General features: G+C 35.2%; 1 protein-coding gene across 2 annotated transcripts in view; it reads right to left on the reverse strand.

Moving 5' to 3' along the window:
- Positions 1-4,982: 4,982 nt before the first annotated feature.
- Positions 4,983-25,562, reverse strand: part of LOC120771957 — a 232,475-nt gene continuing 211,895 nt past the window's right edge. Inside the window, exons 7-8 of one of the 2 annotated variants that reach the window (XM_040100270.1) lie at positions 24,644-25,067; positions 4,983-6,797 (exon numbers count right to left, since the gene is read on the reverse strand). In XM_040100270.1, the coding sequence (XP_039956204.1) occupies positions 5,978-6,797; positions 24,644-25,067 (1,244 nt within the window). In that variant the 3' untranslated portion in view covers positions 4,983-5,977. The remainder of the gene's footprint in view (positions 6,798-24,643; positions 25,068-25,562) is intronic. The other variant, XM_040100269.1, reaches the window with a different exon arrangement.

Genomic DNA, 25,562 nt, shown 5'->3' on the forward strand with positions numbered 1-25,562 from the left:
TTTCTTTTGGGTTACTTGATTGGCGCTGAGCCATGTAGTTCCCTTGTCATTTTCAAAGCAAAACAAAATATCTCTCCTCTCTCTCGGGAGCCTATTAGCTCATTTAGTGTGTTCTGTTGCTGTATTTTTTACTAATTCCTCGTTATGCATATAAATTTATATGCTCACATTCCTCAATAATATATTTATTTTGTATATGTAAAGCGGCAGAGTAAATATTTGTTGTTTAGCTTTCATTGCTTCCGGCTGAATTTTTTGTTTTTCCGTGTACGGCATATTTAAATTGATATTTATTTTTGACCAGCCGCTTGCCTCTCTTTTCCGCTGTGACTTTCAGTCTCGTTGCCATATGTGCTTGTTCGTAGCATTGTTAAGGCTCGGTTTTTTGTTTATGTCGCTCGTAAATTCCTGCTACGTCGTCAAAATAAAATAACATTACGCTGGTCGGCACGTCGGCAAATCTATTAAAAAATTCAAATATTTATTTATGCGCGTCCATTACCGTTTGTTTACTCACTCCACTCCGAGTTTGGAGGGCGAGTACTGTTATTTCTATTGCTGATTGCCTGCTTTCACTTTTCATTTGCTTACAGACATACTCGCATAAAAAGTTCGGTCGTTGGGGATGGTTAAGTATATATGCACGCACAGACAGTAATGAGGTCCACATACCTACTCTTTGTTGTGTTTTTTACGCTCTCAGGAGCGGATGTTAATTTTCAAAGTGAGGTTTTTATATTCAGCAAGACCAATTAGGTGGCTGTCACTGTGAGTTAAACGTCTAATTTTGAGATAGGAGATATGTATAATTTACATATTTAATTGCTGGTTTATTTTGTGAGAACGATATACCATAGATACGCATGAAACTGTTTAATATTATTTTTATATTGAATTATTACTAAACTTTAGAGAACTTTTGGTAGAAACTGGTAGTTGTCAGCTTCAATTTTGGTTGCTAAGTAGGATAGGTAAATAGGAAGCACAGAAAATGGGTCTGGCAGTGAACGAGGGCAAAACGGAATATCTCCTCTCACAAAACAAACAGTCGTCGCACTCGCGACTTGGCTCTCACGTCACTGTTGACAGTCATAACTTTGAAGCCGTAGATAATTTCGTCTATCTTGGAACCAGTGTAAACACCACCAACAATGTCAGCCTGGAAATCCAACGCAGGATTGCTCTTGCCAACAGATGCTACTTCGGACTGAGTAGGCAATTGAAAAGTAAAGTCCTCTCTCGACGAACAAAAGCTAAACTCTATAAGTCGCTCATAAATCTCGTCCTGCTATTTGGTGCAGAGGCTTGGGCGATGACAGCAACCGATGAGTCTGCGAAAGATTTGTGGTCCTTTGCGCATTGGCCACGGCGAATTTCGCATTCGATGGAACGATGAGCTGTACGAGATATACGATGCCATTGACATAGTTCAGCGAATTAAAAGACAGCGGCTACGCTGGCCTAGGTCACGTTGTCCGGATGGATGAAAACACTCCAGCTCTGAAAGTATTCGACGCAATACCCGCCGGGGGAAGCAGAAGAAGAGGAAGACCTCCACTCCGTTGGAAGGACCAAGTGGAGAAGGACCTGGCTTCGCTTGGAATATCCAATTGGCGACACGTAGCGAAAAGAAGAAACGACTGGCGCGCTGTTGTTAACTCGGCTATAATCGCGTAAGCGGTGTCTACGCCAATTAAGAAGAAGAAGAAGTAGGAGATTTTTAGAACGTTAGAAGAAGAAGTAGCCTCTCCTCCTCCTATTGCCTTTAAATTTTTATGTACGAGTTGCTTCTGATTGCTGTATTTGTAGCTATAGACCTCAGATATTCCTTATTAAAATGCATTATCTCAATCCCAAGTACTTCGATAGATTCTCCAAAGATTTCAAGAAAATGTGATAAGCTTGAGGAGAGGAAGAGACGCCACACTCCATTCAGCTTTGGTAGTAGCGTCCGTCAACATATTTACTCGCATCGCGTGTATATCTATTCTACAATATCAAGTCAGAACACCCACAATTGCGGCGAGATTAACTTTACTAAGTGCAAGTGGTTCAGAAGACCTCTTAGTTTTCATTTTGGACTAGAAGGCCGAGCTCATTGGAGGTGTAAAGACTCAACAACAGAACAAGTATACATAAAAAAACCGACTCGCTTCTAATAGTATGAAACTGGAGCAAGAGTGCAGTGCTATCAACCTCATCGGCTTTGCTGTTTCTGGCGATTCCGCTGTGAATGGGCACCACTACAAGTCTGTTATAGAAAAAGCTTGAAGCTATAGCTAATGAGGTCAAGAACTCTTTGACAGGCAGTCAGCAATACTTCACCACCACTTTTTCTCTTAAACTCGATTCATCCGTGCTCACTGCGCTTCTTCTCCAACAGCTCGCGGTTCTGTCAGTTAGATAAGGTTTCAAGGAATATTTTTATTTCCTACAAGATTATGAGCTATAGTATCTATCAATAATTGCTTGGCAGCACCTCAGTCAAGTTTACCAAAGTGCCTTGGCGAGATATGGAGATCAGATGTGAGACGAATTTTCTACCAATATATTAGCTAAAATATTTATTCTTTTTTTCAGGCACAGATGCCAAATCTATAGAAGTCTGCATAGAAGCAAGACAGGGACCGTGTTCGTCCGCGATGTGATGTGATTTAAGAGTCATGCGGTGATTTTAGAAGAAGCTGACTGCCAGCTGGCTCTATATAAGTAACGCAGGCACTATGTCTGACCAGTGCTTAGTTATCCAAGCGTCGCGATGTGATGTAATTTGGAAGTCACAAGTAACTTGAGGGGAAGCTGATGTGATGTGATTTGGAAGTCACAAGGAGACTGGCTGACAGCTGGCTCTATATAAGTAACGCAGCACCATGAGCCGCTGAATTTGGAATTTCCCAGGTGTTGACTTACTACTAAAAGGTGCTCTTCTAAAGAAGTAAATTTAATGGATAGTCATTCTAACGCATTTCACAGTTATGTTCCTTAGAGTGCGTAAATTTCTCTAGCTTAGAAGACGATACGCGGTATAGATTTACGCAAGCAGATCAGCTTTTCACATTTCTCAACTTTACGTCATCCTTTTCTTTATGCTGGTCAACCTTCGCCTTTACCGCATACCACACAACCATTAAAGGCGGCTACTTTTCGGGTACGGATAGCGGCATTGAGTGGAAACCTATTTAACTATGAATCTTTCGCACAAATATAGTAAATAGAAGATGAATTCAGAAGGTGAAGGGAGGTCGGAATCGACACCCTGATCTGTCGCCAGGAGCGCAGAACCCAGAGCGATGGAAGCGTCATCCGCAAAGACCAAGTTTAAAGGGACGGTGTAGTCTCCCTCTCGGATATATATAGGATAGTCACTTTATAGAAAGGAATATCCTGCAGGCCCTTTCCCCAACTTCAATTTCATGTTTACTGGTCGACGACAGCGGCTTCCGAGCGGAGGTGGCTCTTACAAATATTGCAGCAGATCTATTGCTTAGGAGCGGAGCTTCTTTTAGCGTGGAGACTATCCATTTCGACACTATGTATTGGTCTTGAGTTCACTGCGGTACTGTAGTTGAAAATGTAGTTGTAATCGAAATCTAACTTAACTTAACTTAGCCATTGTTGCCCACTGCTCATTAATCTCATTGAATGATATAATGCATCACTTCGTGCGAACATTCTTCTGAAGCCACATGATCAGTAGTCATTAAGGGACCAGAATTAAAAGAAGCGGTAGTCGTTGTGGAAATATCATAGAAATTAATAAAGTAAAAGCAAATTTTGTCTTTTAAAAATTAATAATTTTATTCTATTATCTTTTACTCTTCGTATTTTTTGGTTGGTTTTGCTTTACATCGAAATTGTTTTTGTGTTTATTATGAATATTGTTATACGTTTTTGTTTTAACTCTTTATATGCTCTCTCATTTTCAGCGTTTTTTACCGTTATTGTATTACAGCTTAACTGCTTTGTTCGGCAGCTTACTAATAGACAATTGCTTCGTGTTTTTTCTACAATTTATTTATTTCTTATATTTATATTCGTTAAGAATACTTTAATTTACATAACTTTAAATCTATATATCTACATACATATAGGTATTTATTTACTACTCTATATACATTTCATATTTGAGCTTATTATACCCTGAACAGGGTATATTAAGTTTGTCACGATGCTTGTAACACCCAAAAGGAAGCGTCGGAGACCCTATAAAGTATATGAGCAGTATGTTGAGCTCAGACGATTTAGCCATGTCCGTCCGTCTGTCTATCTGTCTGTCTGTATATACACGAACTCGACACAAATCTTCGTCGATTTCAAATGTGTTTTGGACAGCATGCAGTCAGAATTTGGTATCCTGGAAAACTAACATAGCTGTGTAAACTGACGTTCAGCAGTATCAAACGCTTCGTCAGGATCCGGAAGGACTTCTCCGAGTCGTTCCATACTGAACTAGGTTTCAGACATAGAGACTCGCTATTGTGCGACTTCTTCAATCTGCTGCTTGAGAAAATAACTCGAGGTGCATATCTGAAGAGAAAAGGTGCAATGTTCTAGAAAAGTGTAGAACCGCTGGCTTACGCCGGTGATATTGTTATCATGGACCTCAACAACAGCGCCTTTATTTCTGCTTTCTCCAGGTTGGGTAAAGAAGCGATGAAAATGGGTCTGGTGGTCTGGTAGTGAATGAGTGCCAGACGAAATACCTCCTGTTATCAAACAAACAGTCTTCGCACTCGCGGCTAAGTTCCCACGACACTGTTGACGGGCACTTCGAAGTCGTAGATAATTTCGTCTATCTTGGAATCAGTAATAACAGAAACCACAATGTCAGCCTCGAAATTCAACGCAGATTAACTTTTACCGACAGGTGCTACTTCGGAATGAGTAGGCAATTGAGAAGTAAAATTACCTCTCGACGAAAAAAGACAGAATTCGGTAAGCCACTCATAATCCTTGTTATTTGGTGCAGAGGCATGGACGTTACGAGTTTTCGAGCGAAAGCTTCTCCGGAAAATTTGTGATACTTTATTTATTGGCAAGCCAAGGTGGAGAAGGTCCTGGCTACACTTGGAATCTCCAATTAGCGCTAAACAGCGAAAAGAAATAATGACTGGCGCACTGTTGTATACTCGGCTATAACCGCGCAATCGGTGTCTACGCCAATAAATAAGAAGAAGGACCTGCTTTATAATCTCAAACTTTTCATGTTGCGGTCAAAGTCATGTCAAGGCAACTCAAAGTGAAGCTGGAAACAAGCTTGGTAATGCACACTGGTTTCGAAGAGTTCCTTAAAAAATAGTTTTCAATATTAGATATGATATTCATCTAAGAACGTTATATATGTATGTTCTTGAACTATAAGTTTTCGTCTGACCAAGGTTAGTGATGAACCACTTAATCGTTTCGTGATCAAATCGATGTTCCAGGAAGCTAGCTGTTTCGATGAGCTTGGACTTATGAAAGTACTTTGAAGATGAAAATCAGTTTGAACAAAACTACTTCCAGGCATTCAATTACTAAATGGGCTCACTAGGCTATCACAGCCTTAGCCCACTTTAAGAGAGGCATTATTCTGTTTCCATCCATGGCATGCAGTGAGCTTTCATTGAGCATTAACTACAAGCACTAAGCACTAAGCGCCTTATGTCGTCTCTAACTTACGCGCTAGCTAACGCTAAACCAACAAAGGTAAATAAAACGCTTAACTAAAACTTCAAATGGTCGTACGCACTTTTACAGCAAAAATATTTACAGCGCTCAACTAACCACTAATTAACCGCTACTTAGCTTAGATCTTTGTATGTACGTCTAGATTATTACTTAACGCTTTCCCTGCTCATTTACTTGCTACTGCTAACACTGCAACTTACTAACTAACTTTTCTGCTACTTCCGCTGCCTCTTCTGCCGTTTACATACTACAAAAACTGCGCCACCGCACCGGCACTGCTGCGACGCGCCAACAAGCGCCGCCACTATCAATCATTGGCCAACTTCAGTCGCACCGCAATCCGTTTGCACTTCCACATTAGCTGCGTCTCTAGTATGCTGAAAGACATCGCGACCAAGACTAGGCCCAGCAAGAGATAGGCACAGCAAGCGAAGAGCTGCACATGCGGTCCGTGGAAGGTGCGTTCGGGCATGAAGTCGCCATAGCCGATGGTGGTCAAGGTGACAAAACAAAAGTAGGCGCCATCCACAATGGACCAATTCTCCCAGAAGGCGAAAATCACCGTGCCCAAGCATATATAGCAGATGAGTATGAGCAGCACTATGCTGATGGGCACCTGTGCGCCGGTCTCCTCCGTCTCGGCCTCGGCATTCGAGGCGGTCTCGTCGTCCTCAGCCTCGTCGGCAGTCGCATCGGTATCACAGTAGGCAGTCTGTTCATCTGGCTTTGTTTGCTTGTTGCCTTTGTTGAGTTTTGTTAAGCGGAACTGTTCGCCAGTTTTGGCGTCACGTTGCATGTACGCCGCCTCCGCTTCCATCTCCTCGTCGTCGGAGGTCTCGGTGGCTGTGTCGCCATAACAGCTGCTCGATTTCCCACTTCGGTGGCTTGTTACGTGCATGTTGCAGCCGGCGCGTCGTGTTGCGGCATATGTGGTTGATTTACGTGCCGCCACATTGCGTTGGAAGGTGTTTAGTGTGTGCCGATGGAAGGAGGCTGCGGTGGCATTGAAGAGACTGCGTGCGCCCCTTTGCTCTTCGTCTGTGTTGCCGGCGTTGCTGTGTGCGTTGATGGCGCCGCTACTGCCAGAGATGAGTGGTACGCGTGATGGTGTGCCGTGTGGGCAGTTGCTGGAAGAGAGTAAGAGTGGGAAAAATATTTAGTTTTTAGTTTTTACAGTTAAACTTGTTTGAAATAATTTTTGAGTTAATGTTTGCTTTTAAAAGTATCCTTAAGCTCACAACAGTTTGCCGTAGCTTTCAATCTGCACATATTCGCTATCTCTCTCTTGATTCTCTCTATTCATTACATAACTGTTACTACATTCATTTGCGAAAGCTTTTGATGAACTAATTGCATTAGACTCAGCTTGGCATAATTTTGTTGAGTATAAGACAAAGTTGTAAGCCTCTTATGCCAACCTTCTACTGTTGCAAACAAGAAATTTTCGTTATCCAGTAAAGATTTACACAAAATTTCCTCAGTGTACATCTCGTTACGGCCAATATATTCCTTTACTTTCTCATAGCGGTTGGAATATTTGAGTAATTTTATTACAAATGATTTGTGTATGAGAATTAATAAGTTAAATAGCTTTTATAAAGGCTACGGAAAGGTAAAATAAAATTTAAGGAGGGTTGCCACCAGTTTTAAAAATTTTTATGCAATATAAAATAAACTTATTAATATTAAAAAAGTCGAAACCACAAGTAGTTCAAGAAAAATGCACTTAAAAGTGAAGTAGGGTTGCCACCTGTTATAAAATCAATTTTATTATGACTATAAAATAAACTTTTTAACACTAAATAAGCCACAACCTCAGACAGTTCAAGAAAATTTCACTTCAAACTAAACTAGGGTTGCCACCTGCTTTAAAATAATTTTTATTATAACTACTTTGCAAGTAAAGAGTTTTATGGAGAATATACTTGAAAATTTTAGGGGTTTTAAAAACATAAGGGATTTTTAACTCATACAGAAGTTATTGTGGAGGGTTGCCACTTGTTGTAAATATTGTATTAATACTATTACGAGCTATTTAATACAATAGAATAAATTATTACTACTAAATTAGCCGCAATCGCAAGTAGTTCAAGCAAATTGCACTTAAAACTAAACTGGGGTTGCCACCTGTTTAAATAATATTTGTTTTGTAACAACTTTGTAAGTCAAGACGTTTGAGAACACAAAACTGGCAGCTCAAGAAAATTGTAATTAAAAATGAACTATGGTTGCCACCTGTTTTAAAATTATTTGTTTTATAACAACTTTGTAAGTAAAAACTTTTAAGCAAATCAAACTGGATACTATTTTCTGTTTGTAAAATTAAACAGTATTATTAAAAGTGAAAGAAATTGTTGTGTAAGGTTGCCACTTACTTACATATATGAAGAAATGTAATAAATATAAAACGATTTACTATGTAACTACTACTAAGCAACCTCCAACATAAATACGCTGAAGGAAGTCATACTTAAAAAAAATTTTCGAAAGGTGGCTACCTTTGTTACTAATTATATAGGCAACTATAAGAAGATGAAATTGTTAATTTGAAAATACCAATTTTTAGCAAAACTACACTTGAAAACATGCTCGAATTGAAAAAACTCACCAGCACTTTTAAAAGCTTTAAAATATTACGGGAGAGTGTTGCCACTTGTTATAAAAATGTATTTAATACATAACGATCTTCTATGCAATAACGCCAAATAAGCGCCAACAAAATGAAATTCAAGAAAATTACACTTAAATGTATATTTACGGAGAGTTGCCACTTGTCTTAAATTAATTTATGCACTTTAAGATCAGTTAATGACTATGTAATAAGTCGCGTGGAAGAGTTGTTCCCAAAAAGTTTTTCAGAAATATAATGTTACGAGAGATGCCACTTGTTTTAAATTAATTTGGATCAATATTTTTATTGGGTATAAGTATTTTGACGAGAAAAACAAATATCACATTAAATTTGACGAGTAAACAAATTTTTAAAAATTTAAAATTAAAACTATAAGTTTAAGAAATGTGACCGATATAATACATTTGAAGTGTTGCCACCTATTTCAATTAAATTTGGATAAAGAGACAACACCTTACAAAATGAATAAAGCAAACAAAAAGTTGACGAAATATTTATGTTCACTTATCAGTGAGGTGTTGCCACATGTTTTAAAAATATTAGATTAAAACCATTACATAAATTGAATCGAATCGGAAATTGAAAATCAAAAGCTTTTAGAGAAAACTACGGTGTATTATATTTAGATAGCTGCCACCTCTTTAAATTTTTTTACTGAAATGAATTTGGGGAAAGATGTCAAATACTACAAAATGAAGATTGAAACTATAGAGGTTAAAGAAATATATTTTGAGGTTCAATTTTTGAGAAAAGTGTTGCCACATGTTTGAAAAATATTAGATTAAAATGTTTAAGTTAATTGAATAATATTGGAAATTAAAATTCAATGGTTTAAAGAAAACACACCGGCATACTGTTATTAAAGAGCTGCCATCTGTTTAAAGCTTTTGACTCCAATGAATTCTTTGGAAAAAATTAAATATTACGAAATGAATATAAAAATTTATGGAGGCTGAAAAAATATTTGTATTGTTTTATTTATTCATTTTATGAAAGAGGTGTTGCCACATGTATGCAAAATATTACATTGAAATAAATAAATTGAATAGGACCGGAAATATAAACTCAATACCTTTAATAAAAACATGGACATACTATGTTTGAAGAGCTGCCACCTCTTTAAATTTTTTGACTCAAATGAATTTGTGGGAAAAATAAAATATTATAAAATGAACATTCAAACTATAGAGGTTGAAGAAATATATTTTTAGTTTAAATTTTTGAGAATCGGATCGAAAACTAAAAATCACTAGTTTTAAGAAAAAACGCTGGCATACTATTTTTGAAGAGCTGCCACCTCTTTAAATTTTTGGACTCAAATGAATTTGGTTGAATAGTCAAATATTACAAAATGAACATTGAACCTTTAGAAGATGAAGAAATATATTTGCTGGTTCAGTTTTTGAGTGTTGCCACATTCATATGTTTTAGAAAAAAAATTTCAATTAATTTTACAAAGTAAATTGAATAAAACGGGTAGAAATTAGAACTAGTTAAAAAAAAACGATAAATTATTTTTTGAAGTGCTGCCACGTTTTTACATATTTAGTCACGAAAGAATTTGGAAAAAGATATCAAATATTACAAATGAATATTGAAACTACAGAAGTCGAAGATGTTGAGATGGTTCTGTTTATAAAATTTTTGAACAAAGTGTTGCCACATATTTTAAAAATATTTGTTTAAATTTAGGAGGAAAATTTAATACTGGAAGCCAGATTTAGAAATTAAGAAATTTAAGCAAAAAAACAGTAGATATACTATTTAAGGGTTGCCAGCTGTTAAAAATAAATGTTTAAAAAATTATAGAATACATTCAATTAAATGTGTTTGAGAAATATTGGATGTAGTATAATATTAATAACGCAGAAGTTGAAGAAAAGTTTTTTGTTAGCAAATTTTTTGAAAAAAGTGTTGCCACATATGTATGTACATATGTACATATTTAAAGAATATTTGATTCAATTTACAAAGAAAATTGACTACTGCGAGTCAGAACTAAAAATAAAAAAAATCAAGCAGGAACACGGTGGGTATGTTATTTAGGGTTGCCATCTGTTAAAAATAAATGTTTAAAAATTTATAAAATAAACTGAAATAAATGTGTTTGAGAAATATCGGATGAAGCATAAATTTTTTTTTTCAAATTTCATTGCAACGATTATTTGAGGAATGTGTTGCCACATAATAAAATAATAAATTAAATTTTCAATGAAAATGGAATATTTAAAATCTAGATTAATCATTTAAACAAGAACGTATTAATTCAATTAAATTTCGCAAAAAAATTGTAATTTGAGAAGGGTGTTGCCACATATTTAAAAAAAATTAGTTAAATTTTTGAAGCAAATGAAAAATTACAAAACGAAATTAACAATTTTAACAAGAATACAGTAGTCATATTTTTTAAGGGTTGCCACCTGCCAAAAAAACATTATTTCAAAATTATAAAATTTTAAAATATGTGTTATAGCAAATTGGAATTTTTGGGGAGACAATTTTTAGTCATCTGACTTTTGAAGTATATGGGATGTGGGGATGAGTTATTTGGTTGCATATGAAACCATAGTGAATTCGTCACCTGTAGTATAGTATATGTCAACACCATACTCGGACTGAAGACTTGCTTTACTTTTATAAACGTACTTATCTGATACTCATTTTTTTTGTCTTGAGAATTTCGACAAATTAGAATTTTAAGAAAATTTAAACCTCCCTAATGCTGATTTTAACCGATTAAAAACCTAACTGAAATTTTAATTTGTGCGCAATCTTCATCGCATCATTTCCTCTTTGAATTGCTCCACAGTTGCAACGATTTATTTTCGTTATCTCTCTAACTAACATTTCCACACCACTTTTACCCACCGAAAACTAAACCATTTCAGCTCGTAATCATCCCTTCCTTAGCACTTTTTTTAATATTACTGTCTCTACTATCCATTGCATAAGAAACCCTTAACCATTTGCTATATTTGCATGCCTTGTGAACCCCTTTTTCTGTAAGCCGCCTACACTAATCACTTCATCCGTTTTTACATATGCACACCCAATTGCTTTTTCATTTGTTTTATTGAGCATTCAATTTATCTTGTTTTTCATTCGCCTGCCAAGCACTATGATCGCATCGTTGTGCTCAATTTAATATCTAAACAATCACAAAACGAAATAGTCATTTACAGTCTGTCCCTAACCCTTGCGGCGGTCGCAATTCCACCATGGCTACCGACCGCACATGGCGTATACGTGACATTTTGCTAAACCACACATATGCTTGCTTACACTCCCTCACATACATATATGAAAACATATGCCTTTGCCTTTACTACTTTTGTTTGGTCTCAGCTTTTGCTTAGCACAGCAATTTGCATAGTTTTCGGCTTTAGAGCTTGGCATGCGCTCGCACACACAATTGTAGTGCTGTGTGTGTTTGTCGGTGTGTTGTGCGCTGTATTGACTTTTGAAATTGCTGCTTGTCATCGTCGCAGTTCTCGCTTATTTTCGGCATGATTTATGATGTTGAAAATCAAAATGTTATTATGCTTGTTGTGACTGGCATTTGCGGTTGATAGCTTTATTTTCAAATAAATTATAACTACAATACAGCTTGGTGGAGTTTGGCCGGGTATTAAGGATTTATTTAATAATAAGGTCTCTATTTATATGCTTAGTTATAAGGAAATACATTTGTATTTTTTTATATTAAGATAAAAGTATTTACAGAGTTTGATGAGCAAATCCAAGACTGCTCTAACCTAGGAAAAATACTAACTTTTTCAGATTTTTTGAGATTTTAATCGGTTAGCTTGTATGGCAGCTATATGTTATAGTGGACCAATCTGAAAAAAATGTTCGAGTATTTAAGCGCATTGTTTAGGGTAATAATCCGTGCCAAATTTCGTGAATATATCTTGTCAAATAAAAAAGTTTTCCTTACTAGAGCTTGATTTTGCTCGGTCAGTTTGTATGGCAGCTATATGTTACAGTCAACCGATTGCAATAATATCTCTGGAGATTAGTGCGTTGATCTATATATTAATCTGTACCAAATTTCGTTAATATATCTTGTCACATAAAAAAGTTTTCTATACAAAAACTCATTTTTCATTGTTCGACTTGTATGGCAGCTATATGTTATAGTAGTCCGACCTAATCAATATCTTCAGGGATTATAGCATTGCTTTGGATAATAATCTGTGTAAAATTTTGTGAAGATATCTCGCCAAATGAAAAAGTTTTTCATACAAGCATTTAATTTTCATCGTTCGGTTTGTATGACAGCTATGTGTTATAGTGAACCGTTCTGAACCATTTTTTCGCTAATTATACAACTAGCGTAAGTAATAATTTTTGCCGAATTTTGTGAAGCTATCTCGTCAAATTAAAAAGTTTTTCATACAAGCATTTAATTCGCATCGTTCAGTTTGTATGACAGCTATATGCTTTAGTGGTCCAATAACGGCGATTCCGATCAATGTGCAGCTACTTAAGGAGAAAATGATGTGTGCGAAATTTTTTTTGTAATATTTCCAAAACTGAAGGAGGAAAGTTGGAGGGTGATTTTTCTCAAAGGATATTCCCGTAAAGCATAGTTTCATTCCACCGGATCACTGTAGAGTTTTGTAAGAAGAAGTAGCTGCGATTATGACACCAAAGTCCTGCCTGTACCAGGAAGGTGAACAGTCACTTCAGCAGCAGGGTGGCAATACTGCCCCTGAGCTCATTTCCTGTGCCTTCAAAAGTAGTCAAGTAGGATCTTTCCGCACTATAAGTAGAGTTAAGTCATCGCAGTCATTATCAGACTCATTTGAATGCCTGGTCTGGTCTCTGGAAACTTCGAGGCCGATGAGTTCATATGAGATGGCAGCCTTGTCCCAATTATATTGGGTTAAAAATGACCGTGAACTCAACAGGCATCGGTCAACATTAAGCTGGAGCTCAGCTATCGTTTCGCGTTCCAGTGCTGGACCTGTGAATCTCGCAAGAGCTTAACAGGAATCGGTCAACAAAAAGCGCCTGGGCCACTGCCATAACCTTCTGAATTAACATAGAACGGAAGGGATTCATTACACTATTTGCGCTTATGAAGGGTTATATTGCCGCATGCGTATGAGTTCTTACTGGATATTGTCCAATAGTCATGTGGTAAAGCTATAAATCTTGTCGGAAGTTTATTAATATTATGTTAAGGAAGGTGAGTTGATCCTTGATCTGCTAAACTGAGATTGAAACAATTTCGCAGTCATATGTTTGGCGAACCAGATAAAATAGACGAATTGATAGACATTATTTATGAAACGCTTAAAAGTCTTTTTCGATTTATCAATGTGATTTTGAACAGTACTTGGAAGTTTTCGGTATCACAAAAGACCAAAGTTCATAGCTTTCCTAGTGAGATCCTCATTGGCTTTTGTCACAGGAACTTATTCTTAACCCAATCTAACATAACCAAGTTATTTATTGCCTAACACTTTTCTGTGTGGCCATGAGTCAGCGCAAAACGAGGCAATTATTGAAAATTGCTTGCAATGAAACATCTTTAGTAAGTGGTTCCAACTGGTTTATACTATATATAGTACACCGCCAAGTCGTAGCAAGGTGTCAGCCATTGGCAGAACAAATACGATACAGTGATCTGATAGCCAGAACTTAGAGTTAATGAAAGCACCTTACAGAAGACAATACCTCTTACCCTCTTCCTTAAACTCGATCCATTCCTGAAAAATCCTACTGCAATCCATTTTCAACGACTTTGTCTTGCCCACGTATCTCTCGCTGTTGTGTAAGCAGAGAAAGAACCTCCAGAAGCAGATGATCTATATAGTCAGAAAAACAATGATAAACTACAAAAGCGCCAATAGTTAATGCAAAGCAACATTTATCAAAGCAATTCCTTTAGTCTTTTATCTAAGACTTTTTATGCCAAAAAACCTCAAGTCGATAACAAATTAATACAAACAGCAGTCATGAAGCTTGCACTCATCAATACTCAATTCCAACCTAATTATTTAATGAAATGCGCTGTAAAAATAACATTAATATATATAACCACGATTTGATTTGAACTGGCAGCTGCAAGTTGTTTACGAAATAAATGAAAGAGCAAAGCAATTTTGTACTCGAATTGCATTGCAAACTAATTCCATGAATAAAATCACTTTCCAAAGGGCAAGCGTTGATGCAAACAGCTGCCAAGGAAATATGTTTCATATAAGAGCTGCATAAAACAAACAGAACACACACACACATAACACTCAGTCTGCAGACAAACCACGCGCAACCAGACATACCAGTGCTTGTATATATATATTTATGAGTGCGGTGTCTGACGAGCAAATAAAGCAAGAACATGAAAGGGAAAAGAACATCGATAAATAAATCTTGTGCATTCTTATATTTATTAAATTTCATTTATACGCCAGCAGACAGAGCGAAAAACTTTTCGTTTCATATTTATTTGTATGTGTAGTTTCGGCTTTAATGCGCAGCAGGCATGTTACGTATACGCCATGTACTACTCACAGAGTAGTGCTGTCTGATATGATGCAAGCGCTTATATAAAACAGGCGCATAAACACTGCTTGACCTTACAGCAGCTGAACGCTGACGTGGATATGGCATGGAATGGCTAGCCAGGCGCGCTTGAAGCATAAATATCTAAGAGGTTGGAGCAAATCGTAACTGAGAAGGGGTGTAGAAAGTAGTTGTATAAAGTGCTGTACGATGTTTTGTGAGGAAGGTGTACTTATAGCATTTATAATGTATATTATTAACCACAAATGTTTGTATATAAGTATGATTTTTAAACAAAAGAACTGCCATTCCACCGTTAATATGTCGGAAAGAAGATATTTGTGGCTCAGAGTCTCTTTAAAATTAATAAATAAAGTTAGTCGAAAAAGTATTTTCGTATTTTGTCAATATATGTAGTTGCAGTCGTATAACTCCAGTGTTACCAATTACATGGTGTCATACCATATAGTGATGGAAGGGCGAGAATCTAAAAAAAATAAGTTAAAATTTGTTAAAAAATACGAAAAGACTTTTTCGACTACCCAATACAAGCTTTTCTCAGCACTTTACGTTCTTAAAGTATATGAAATATTTGAGCAAAATAAAATTTTTTCCATATTTAAACTTGGATATCACTTTAATGTAGTAAAGAGCCACAGCTGCTCTCCAATTGACACAATAGTATCTAGGAAGTAACTCAAAGCTGACAAAACACACAACAGTAATATGGTTACACGTATGTATGAGTATTCCACCATGTGGCATATGCATCTTTCAAGCTACTATTCACCAGAAATGTGCCAAGAAAACCGCAGACGTGTTGTTTTAAGTCACGAATTGCATATCTAAGATGTCAGTTACTGTGAGCGGCATCAATACAGGAAAATAAAAATCTCAAAAACATGACAGCAGTTGAGCAAATGAAATATTTACGTGACAACAATAGCTTAAAGAGAAAACAAGCAAAAAGTGAACCCGTCGCAAAGAAAAAAGTATGAAACTTGAGGTTGATTGAAACGTTGGTATGGCAGCTATAAGTTATGGTGGACCAATTTAAACAATTTATGCGGATTTTATGGCGTTACCTACGATTGTAATTTATGGCAATTTTAATGAAGATATGCTGACAAATAAAAAAGGTTTTCACATAAGGACTTGAGTTTGATTGATCAATTCGTATGGCGGCAATATGTTATAGTCCACCGATCTCAAAAAAATTGTCGGAGATTTTAGGTATATCTTCGAGACTAATCTGTACGAAATTTCTTGAAGATTGCTTTTCAGCTAAAAAAGTTTTCTATACAACAACTTAATTTGGAGAATCAGTTTGTATGGCAGCTATAAGTTATATTGGGCCGATCTCAACAATTTTCTCGCATAATATGGTGATGCCTGTTATAATAATTTATACCGATTAACATGAAGATATCTTGTTATATAAAGGTGGTTTTCATAAAAGAACTTCAGTTTGATCGATCAGTTCGTATGCAGCTATATGTTATAGTGCACCAATCTGAATAATTCCTTCGGAGATTTAAGGTTTGCCTTGGAGACTACTCTCTACGAAATTTCATGAATATGCATACTCAAATAAAAGAGGTTTTCATATAAGGATTTGAGTTTGCTGCTGTTAGTTTATATGACAGCTATATGTTAAAGTAGCCCGAACTGAACAATTTGCTTGCGGATTTTAGTTCTACCTAAGAGACTAATATGTGCACCATTTCTTGAAGACAGCTTGCCAAACAAAAAGTTTTCCATACAAGAACTCAATTTTGATCGAACAGTTTGTATGACAGCTATATCCAATAATGGTTCCAAATCGACGGTTCTGACAAATACGGAGCTACTTAAGGAAAAAATATTGTGTGCGAAATTGCAGATTGATATATCATATAATAATACTTCAAAAGCACAACTGAACAGAACTGCTCTGGCAAGATTTATATACATATGTGACCTGGTCTACGAAAAGGGAAAAGGGAGCTAACGTGCGAAAACTAGTTTTCTGTCAAACAGCTGTTAAAAATCTCATCTTCCATCCGAATCAACTAAAAAGTGAAAATTGAGTTTTTGACACCTAAGCCCCCTTTCCGTAGACCAGGTCACATATGCGGTTTCGATATATTTGTTAGTCAGTGACAGGTTCGTTACTGTATTAAGTTCTTTAATTACACTTAATCATCGCGAAAACTATTTAGGAAACTATTTTCAAGCCTGTTCAATTCCAATATAATGCTATATTATTTTTAGAAATAATAAACTCAACGATGACCTCTCTCCCACCCAACAAACGCAACAGAAAATTATTGTGAAAAACAATCTTTGGTTATTCTGCTGGTAAAAATTATAAAATTCCTTCATTTAGCCACAAATTTTAATAACTGTCGCCGAATATACTGATATTTATTCTACAGCCTAAAAATTTCTTATGAATATCAAGCGAAGGAAAGCCGTAATATTATTTGAAATATATTTTGGCACAAGTAATACTTTAATGGATGGAGTCTATAGTCAAACGCAGTGTAATTTTCTATTTATGGACACATCTATCACTAACAAAGGCATTAAATATATGCTTAATAGCAACTTCTCACAAACGCCTCGCTGATTTTCGTCATGATTTTCGTCATGACTTATGCATTAACTGTATATGATATATAGTTGTTTGATATACATATTTATAAGTATATGTTATAAGAATTTATATTTACTTAATATTACATATTTTGATTTATTTATAATATGCTACGATATTTATTCCAACGCAAACTACTTTAATTAGAGAAACTAAAAGTTACGCATACGCCATGGTGGCCAAAGCGAATTGAACAGCGAGGAGCTGATTTAAGTGGCATTAATTGAGAAATGCTGGCAGTTTGAGCTAGTTAAAGCAAAATTTCATAATAAATACATACAAAACAGTAACTATATATGTATAATTAATACATATATACATACATATATAAGTATAAAAGTAGCTAACATATGAAGTTGTTATTCGAGCACGAGTGAATGATTGTTGTTCGCCTTCGTTTTCGTAAACAGCACCACTTAATTTGTCACTACACATATGCTATACACGTTAGCAACGAAATATTGCACGTTTCAGTAGTGTAGTCTGCAATTTTGCTACCCACGACGTGTAGCAGCTCGAGTAGCAGCAACAATTCAGCCACCAGCGCGCCGTCATCTATTATATTGTATTTTTGTTGTATTTGGCATGATATAATGGCAATTATACATATGTACGTCAAATTGCCTTTATTGATTCATGCTGTCTTTCGTTTTTGGGCTGTTGCTTTTTCAGTTATTTATAGATTGCTTTTGCCATTCGTAAGCGTACGTTTCATTCACTTAGTCTTGCTTCGTTGGGCAATGTAAGTAATTAATTGTAGCTTAACTTGAAAGCAGGTCTATTAATTGTAGCTTATTTTGTGATTGTAATTTTTTCGTGACTATTTGGTTGGAATTGTTGATGCGCGTAGGCAGTGGCGGTGTAACTATGTAATGGTGGGTATTAATACATATGAAAATTTGGTAGAGCGGTTGAGATTAAAGTTGGAGCAATTATTTAATAGAAAAAGAGATGGTAGAGATTATATAAAAACTAGAAAGAAAACATTAACTTCGGTTGTACTGAATATATATATTGTACTGATAACATCCTTTACAATTAAAAGAATGTTTCAGCAGAAAATTTTGATTTTGATCATTCAGTTTATATGGCAGCTATATGATATAGTGATCCGGTCTGAGAGATTTCTCTAGATATTCCAACATTTATTGAGGTAATAACTCATGCGAAATTTCGTGAAGACAGCTCTTCAAATACAAAAGTTTTCCACACAAGCACTGGATTGCGAGCCTTCAGTTTGTATGGCAGCTATATGATATAGTGATCCGATCTCGAAAACTTCTCAGTATATAATAGCGTTAACTTCTGCAACAATCGACCTGAAATTTGGTGAAGATATCTCTTCAAATAAATGATTTTTCCATACAACAGTTTTATTTTTATCTTTTGGTTTGTATGGGAGATATATGCTATAGTAGTCCAATCTGAGCAATTTCTTTGGAGATTGTAGCATTACTTTGTGTGATAATCCGCTTAAGGTTTGGTGCAGACATCTCTTCAAATAAAGAAGTTCTCCCTACAAGTATATGATTTTTATCGTGCAGTTTGTATGGCACCTATATGATCTAGTGATCCGATCTCAAAAATTTTTTAAAATATTTGTAGCATTATGCTTTGCAATAAACCATACCAAATTTTGTGATGATATCTCTCTAAATCAAAAAGTTTTCCTTACAACAACCTCATACCGATCGCTCAGTTTGTATGGCAGCTTTATGATATAGCAATGCGATAATGACCTTTGTAATAAATGAACAGGTTCTTGAGGAGAAAACGACGTATGCAAAATCTTAAAGCAATATCTGAAAAATTAAGGACTAATACATTACAAATATAGACGGAGAGTAGAGTGCTTAGTCTTCGTTTATTTCCCATCGTTTGACTAAAAGTTTTATATATAATAACACATAAATCCTCAACATGAACTACGGCTTCTAGCTACATAAAAATAAATTTACAATTATTGCTCTTATTAACCTTTCTTTCAACTTCATTACCCTCTTTATTTAACTTTCTTTTTATCCTTTTTCCTAAAAACCAAATTCCCATTAATTCCATTCACACTAATTACTCCATGGCCTTACATTTCATCCACCTTATCTCACGCCACACAACCAACAATACTTTTAATTTTATTGCCTTTCAATTAACTTCAACGCTTCGTCAGTTGACACCTGTTAAACAAAAACAATGAAGCCCATTTGATGTATTTGTTAATAAATATTGTCGTGAGTTAACTTTCCTTTACATGCCAATGCACCGTAATTTAGGTCAACGCCATTAAACGCGAGTGCACAGTGGTGTCTAACGGTTAATCACTTAATTCTACATTGTCTGCGCGCTTCTCTGCACACCTGCCATCGTTCTTTAATAGAGTTCGTGCTTATTTCATGTTAAGAGTTTCTAGCATGAAGTCTACGAAAACAGTCGTTTACTACATTTCTACTCCTTTAGCGCAAAATACATGTGTTGTACCCCACCCAAAGACGTAGGGTTGCTTATCGTGCACCTGTTTCGTTTCTTATTTCGTTTTCATTTCCAATGCCAAATCCATTTCCAAATGTCGCGTCTGCCAGCAATCAGCAATTTGTACCAGTCATGTCGAACATTAATCGACTAGACGTTTAGATATTTCTACGATTTTTTTGTGTGTCTTACATTAAATTCGTTGTATTGAATTACTTTACTTCGTGAGAGTGCCGTTGTACATTGACAAATTGCTGGCAAGGATTGCGTGGCAGTGAGTAAGTGAGTACGAGTCTGAGTGAAAAGATTTATATAGTCAGTTTTTGTTATTGAATACGCCTGAGTACCAGCACACACATATCAGTTACAAGATATTAACATAAATTAGTCTTTGCATTGCTTTTGGTTTTTCGTTATTGGTTAACCTAATTTGAGAAAGAAGAATAATACTTAAGTAATTGGTGCTTAATGAAAAGTTACTTCTAATGACATACTGCCGAAAATTGGTGACATTTTAACGCATTCAGCGCAATTCAGCAACATATGCATCAATTCAGCGCTAAATTTACTTTCGAATATTGATATACAAACCCCTATTACCCAAATTTATTGAAATTTTAACGCATTTAGCGCAATTCAGCTACATATGAATTACTTCAGCGCAAATTTATCGTAACATTTATGCTTCTCATGTGGTTATAATCCAGACTTATGTTCAAATATTGTAATATAATGATATCTTACCGTATCATGTTAGAACTTTAACGTACTCAGTTTAATTCAGCTACATATGAATGAATTCAGCGCAATTTTAGCACATCATTTATACTACTCATTTGAATATAATCAAAATTTATGTGCAAATATTGTAATATGATGACATATTACCGAAATTGGTTATATCTTTAACGTATGCAGCATTATTAAGCTGCAGGTGAATATATTCAGCGCAATTTTTTCTCATCATTAATACTTCCATATGCATTTATTTAAAATTTACTTGAACGTATTGCAATATAATGATACGTTACAGAAACTTAACTAATATTCAGCTACAATTCAGTTACATGCGAGTTAATTCAGCGCATATTTGCTGCATTATTTATACTTCTCATGTACATACACTTATGGTTGTTAGAATCGTAACTCTTTTAGCTTTCTTTAGCTACAATTCAGCACATGTGAATTAATTCAGCGCATATTTGGCGCATAATTTCTACTTCTTATGCAAATATACTTCAGATTATTAGAATCTTAACGTGCTCGGTATTATTCAGCTCCAATTCCGCTACATATGAATCAATTCAGCGCATCGTTTATACCTCTTATACATATATACTTAAGAATTATTTGTATATATACTACTGTTAATTAAGAAAACGTTATTTTAATTTTGATTTTCAATGAAACCCCGAAGTTTTGATTACTACGATTTTACAATAAACATATATTCTCGATATTGTTAAGCCATAAATCTCCTTAATAGTTATGTCTAAATTAGTTGAATTGTTAGTAAGCGCGCCATTCAGCGCAATTTAGCGTAGTTCAGCGCCTTCAACAAAGCAATATTTGAGCTTTAAATTTACATCATTTGCAAGAATTTAAACAAATTACTTATATAAAGAAGAACACGAAGAACAAATAATATCCATGCTCTTCATCCCTTATAATTAATAATCTCCATTTATCCACGGTTCTTGAGAACCCAAAATCATTTCAAATATATCTTGTTTGCTACAAAAATGTTTAAGCAGGCTTTAAATGTTTTGCAAAATAAAACAAAAACCTATTGCTGAATAAGTAGGACTATATTCAGCACCAATAATATACTTAATGCAGCTCATATTCGAAATAAATTTTTAATCAGCAAAGCTTTTTTTTGAGTGTTGTAAGCTTTTTAACAATTTGAACTTGAATTTGTTATGTTTGTTAACAAATATTTGTCTTTAGTTCAGCAAATTTAGCTGAATTTCAATTGTTAGTGTTTGAAAATTTTACTTGTATATGCAAACATAGTAAGCTTACATTGCAAATATTACTATGACCCGATAGCTGTTTACTAAGTGTAGGATGTTGAATTCAGCGCATATTTGTCTTATTCAGCACTCTTAAATTTATAGAACTAACATCAGTAATTTAGTTTTGGAGACGAATAATCTCATTTGAAGTTATTTGGTCATTATTCAGCTATTCAGCACTTTTTCATATGCATAATTTTTTAATAATTTCTTTATGTATAGTGTTTTTCTTATATTTTTAAAGCTTTCCCTTATAAAATTCATATATGGAAATAGCAGTGGTATTGTTGCTCACATAAAGCTCTTCTGCTCAGCGCAAATTTCATTCATTTAGCTGCTGAAGGATAGACTTTAGTAAGCAGTATAATTTTTTGCCTAAGCGGCGGTAGGAAGCATTAAGCAACCCACAGTTGGTATGCCACTTTATAAATCAAGTTGTCTGCTGAACAAGGAAGAGTTCGTGTCGTGGAAACCGGAAGAGATTGTAAAAGCAAAGGAAAATGCCGAAAATACCAAGCAAAAAACGCTGAATAACAGCGAGCAGAAAAAAACAAACAGTGAGATGTCGTAACGGCAGCGAAAAGTGCAAAAACTGCCGGAAAAAGGAACGCCGTTGACAAACACTACTCGGCCGGGTAAACATGCCGCCACTGTCATTAAAACAAGTAGGAAGAGCGCAGAGCTTACCAAACGGCATATCGAAGAAATATTTGCTTACATTCACACTTGTGTATATATCTATATGATGTATACTATCCATACAATGTATAAGTATATAGTACATTTGCATGGATATATTACGTGGGATTGAACTTTACTTTGTTTCCACTTCCAACGCTTTCGTTGACACACCAGCTGGAAAAAGGACAAGCCGTCCAATTTGCATGGGTGTTGTACTGCATGTATAAATATCTGGGTGTGAGTATATTCATTTGTAAATATGTATACGTTGTATTTGTGTTTGATTATTGATGTGTGGTGATTTACCCTGAGGGCTGTTGTGCTGTATTGTTCTGGAGGCTTTACTCTCCCTTTTTGGTGTTTAAAGGGCAGGAAAATTTGCCAAAACAATTTGTCCGCTTATTTTATAGTTTCGTAAACCCTTTTTACGCTTTCAAGGTTCCTTTCGCTCTGGCGGCATATTTTGGTGCTGTGTATGTTTTATATTCCCAGCTATTTGTAGGCGTTACGCCGCGTTAGTGGCTCCATTAAGAGTTATTGGCTTTGCGAAGGGTTCAATTAAATAAATGTAAAGGAAAATAAAAAGAATGAGTCGATAACCAGCGAAAGAAAGTATAAGACCAGAGAACAAATCTAAAAAAAATGCTTCCATTATTAAAAGATGCCATAAAATAAATAAAAGCAGTAGTTCAATACTAAAACAACGTGTTTTCTACTTTTTTTGCAATTCAGCGCTTTGCAACTTCATTCAGCTTAATTCAGCGCATTTAATCGATAAAAAATATAACAAAATTTATTAATTTATGACCTTGTGACTTTAGAACAATACTTTCTCTAATTTCCTTGCAATTCAGCGCTTTTTAACGTCATTCAGTACCCTTAAAAACTTTAAAAAAAATTTCATACACATTTAAGGGTTACTCAATGTAATTTAGCTTAGCTGAGAGATTTTTTTTTTTTTCAAATACATGTCCAAAAATAATAATTTCAGTAAAAAATATTACCGACGTTTTTTCACGACGTCGAAACAATATTTTCTCTCCATTCTTATTATTTCAATGTCATTCAACTCACCTTAAAGCCTTAAAAAATATTTTATTTACATTTCGACGCAATTCAGCGCTCCTCAAAGTCATTCGACTTAATTCAACGAATCATATTTTTCAAAATACAAATCAAAAACAAATAAATTCAATAAAAAAATAAAACCTGATGTAAACGAAGTTTTTTCACGAAACTAAAATAATATTTTGTCTACATTCCTTTTATTTCAGCGCGTTTCGGTTCAATTCGGCGATTTTCTATGACATTCAGCTCACTTCAAAACTTTGAAAATATTTCATTTGCTTTTCAGTGCTATTCAGCGCCTTTCCATGTTATTCTGTTTAATTCAGCGAACGGTATTTTTCAACATAAAAATTCAAAACTTATCATTTCTATAAAAAACTTAATCGGAAATAAACGAATTTTTTCACGACTTTAAAACCTTACTTTGTCGACCTTCCTTTTATTTCAGCGCGTTTAAATGCAATTCAGCGCTTTCAATGACACTCAGCTCACTTTAAAACTTGAAAACAGAATGTTTTATTTGCATTTCAGCCAAATTCAGCGGTTTTCATTGTCATTCGGCTTAATTCAGCGAATTGTATTTTTAAAGATACAAAAAAATAATAATTTCAATATAAAATTAAACCTGGAATAAACGAAGTTATTTTCTCATGACTTAAAAACCTCAGTATGTCCAAATTATTTTTAAATCAGCGCTTTTCAGAGCAACTCAGCGTTTTCAATGTCATTCAGCTCTCTTTAAAACTATATTCTATCTGCTTTTCCTGTATTTCTGCGCAATTCAACGCATTTCAATGTCATTCAGCTCAATTCAGCGAATTGTATTTTTCCAAATACAAAGAATATATCGCAAAATGCCCAATCTAAAAGGACACACGCATTTAAAAATACATAAAATCCCACAGAAAACAAAGAAATAACAACAAGAATAACAACGCAATCAGATTTACAGCTTACCCCAATCGTTGCTGTTCGTGCTCTTCTTCATCCTCCATTATGTCGACTGTGGCATTCGAACCAACCATGGACGATGTGCCGGACATTAATGTGCCCATTTGTGTGTTGTTGGCTGTTGCTGCAGCAGCTGTTGTTGTTGTTGGTGCATTACCGCTACATGCCGCCGCTGTTGCTGTCAATCCGGCTGTCAACATTGCAATCGTTGTTGCGTTTGATGCATTCGATGTTGCTGTTGTTGCTGCGCCGGCATATACTGTCGATTGTGTTGGTGTTGTAGTTGCACTGTTTACATTGCTGCTAGCACTACTGCCAACGTTTTGTTGTAATAATAAATCATGTCGGCAGGTTAAATCGCGCTCGCCGGCTACTAATGTGCTGATCTCCGGTGGCAGCGGTTTAGTCAGGAATTTCGCTCGACGTATACCTGGAATGAAGCGCATCAAAATGGGAAATTGAAAGGTTTAGTGAAAAGGCTGTTGTTTAAATTAATTTCAAGGAAATAAATAGATATGAATTTTAGAAAAAAATTAAATCTGAAAGCAGTTTTTGGTATAAAGCATTTTTTTACTCTAAATATTCAACGAAATAAATTTTAAAACAGTGGTTTTCTCATATTCAGTGCTCTCAGTCGAATAAAAGGTTATTCAGCTTTATTTAGAAGAATTGAGCACTATTCAGTTATACCATATTTAGTGTTTCCATAGATTTTAAACGTTATTCAGCGCTACCATTTACTTTTAATCGAGCAAATGTTATTCACCACTCTACAGCACTATTCAGCACTGTTCAGTTTTGCAATATTTAGTGTTTCCTTAGATTTTAACTGTTATTCAGCGCTACTATTTTATTCTTAGTTGAACAAAACGTTATTCAGCACAATTCAGCACGATTCAGTTACGCCATATTCAGCGTTTCCATA

Source organism: Bactrocera tryoni, chromosome 3, assembly GCF_016617805.1.
Source record: "Bactrocera tryoni isolate S06 chromosome 3, CSIRO_BtryS06_freeze2, whole genome shotgun sequence".
In the NCBI taxonomy this organism is placed as follows: Eukaryota; Metazoa; Arthropoda; class Insecta; order Diptera; family Tephritidae; genus Bactrocera; species Bactrocera tryoni.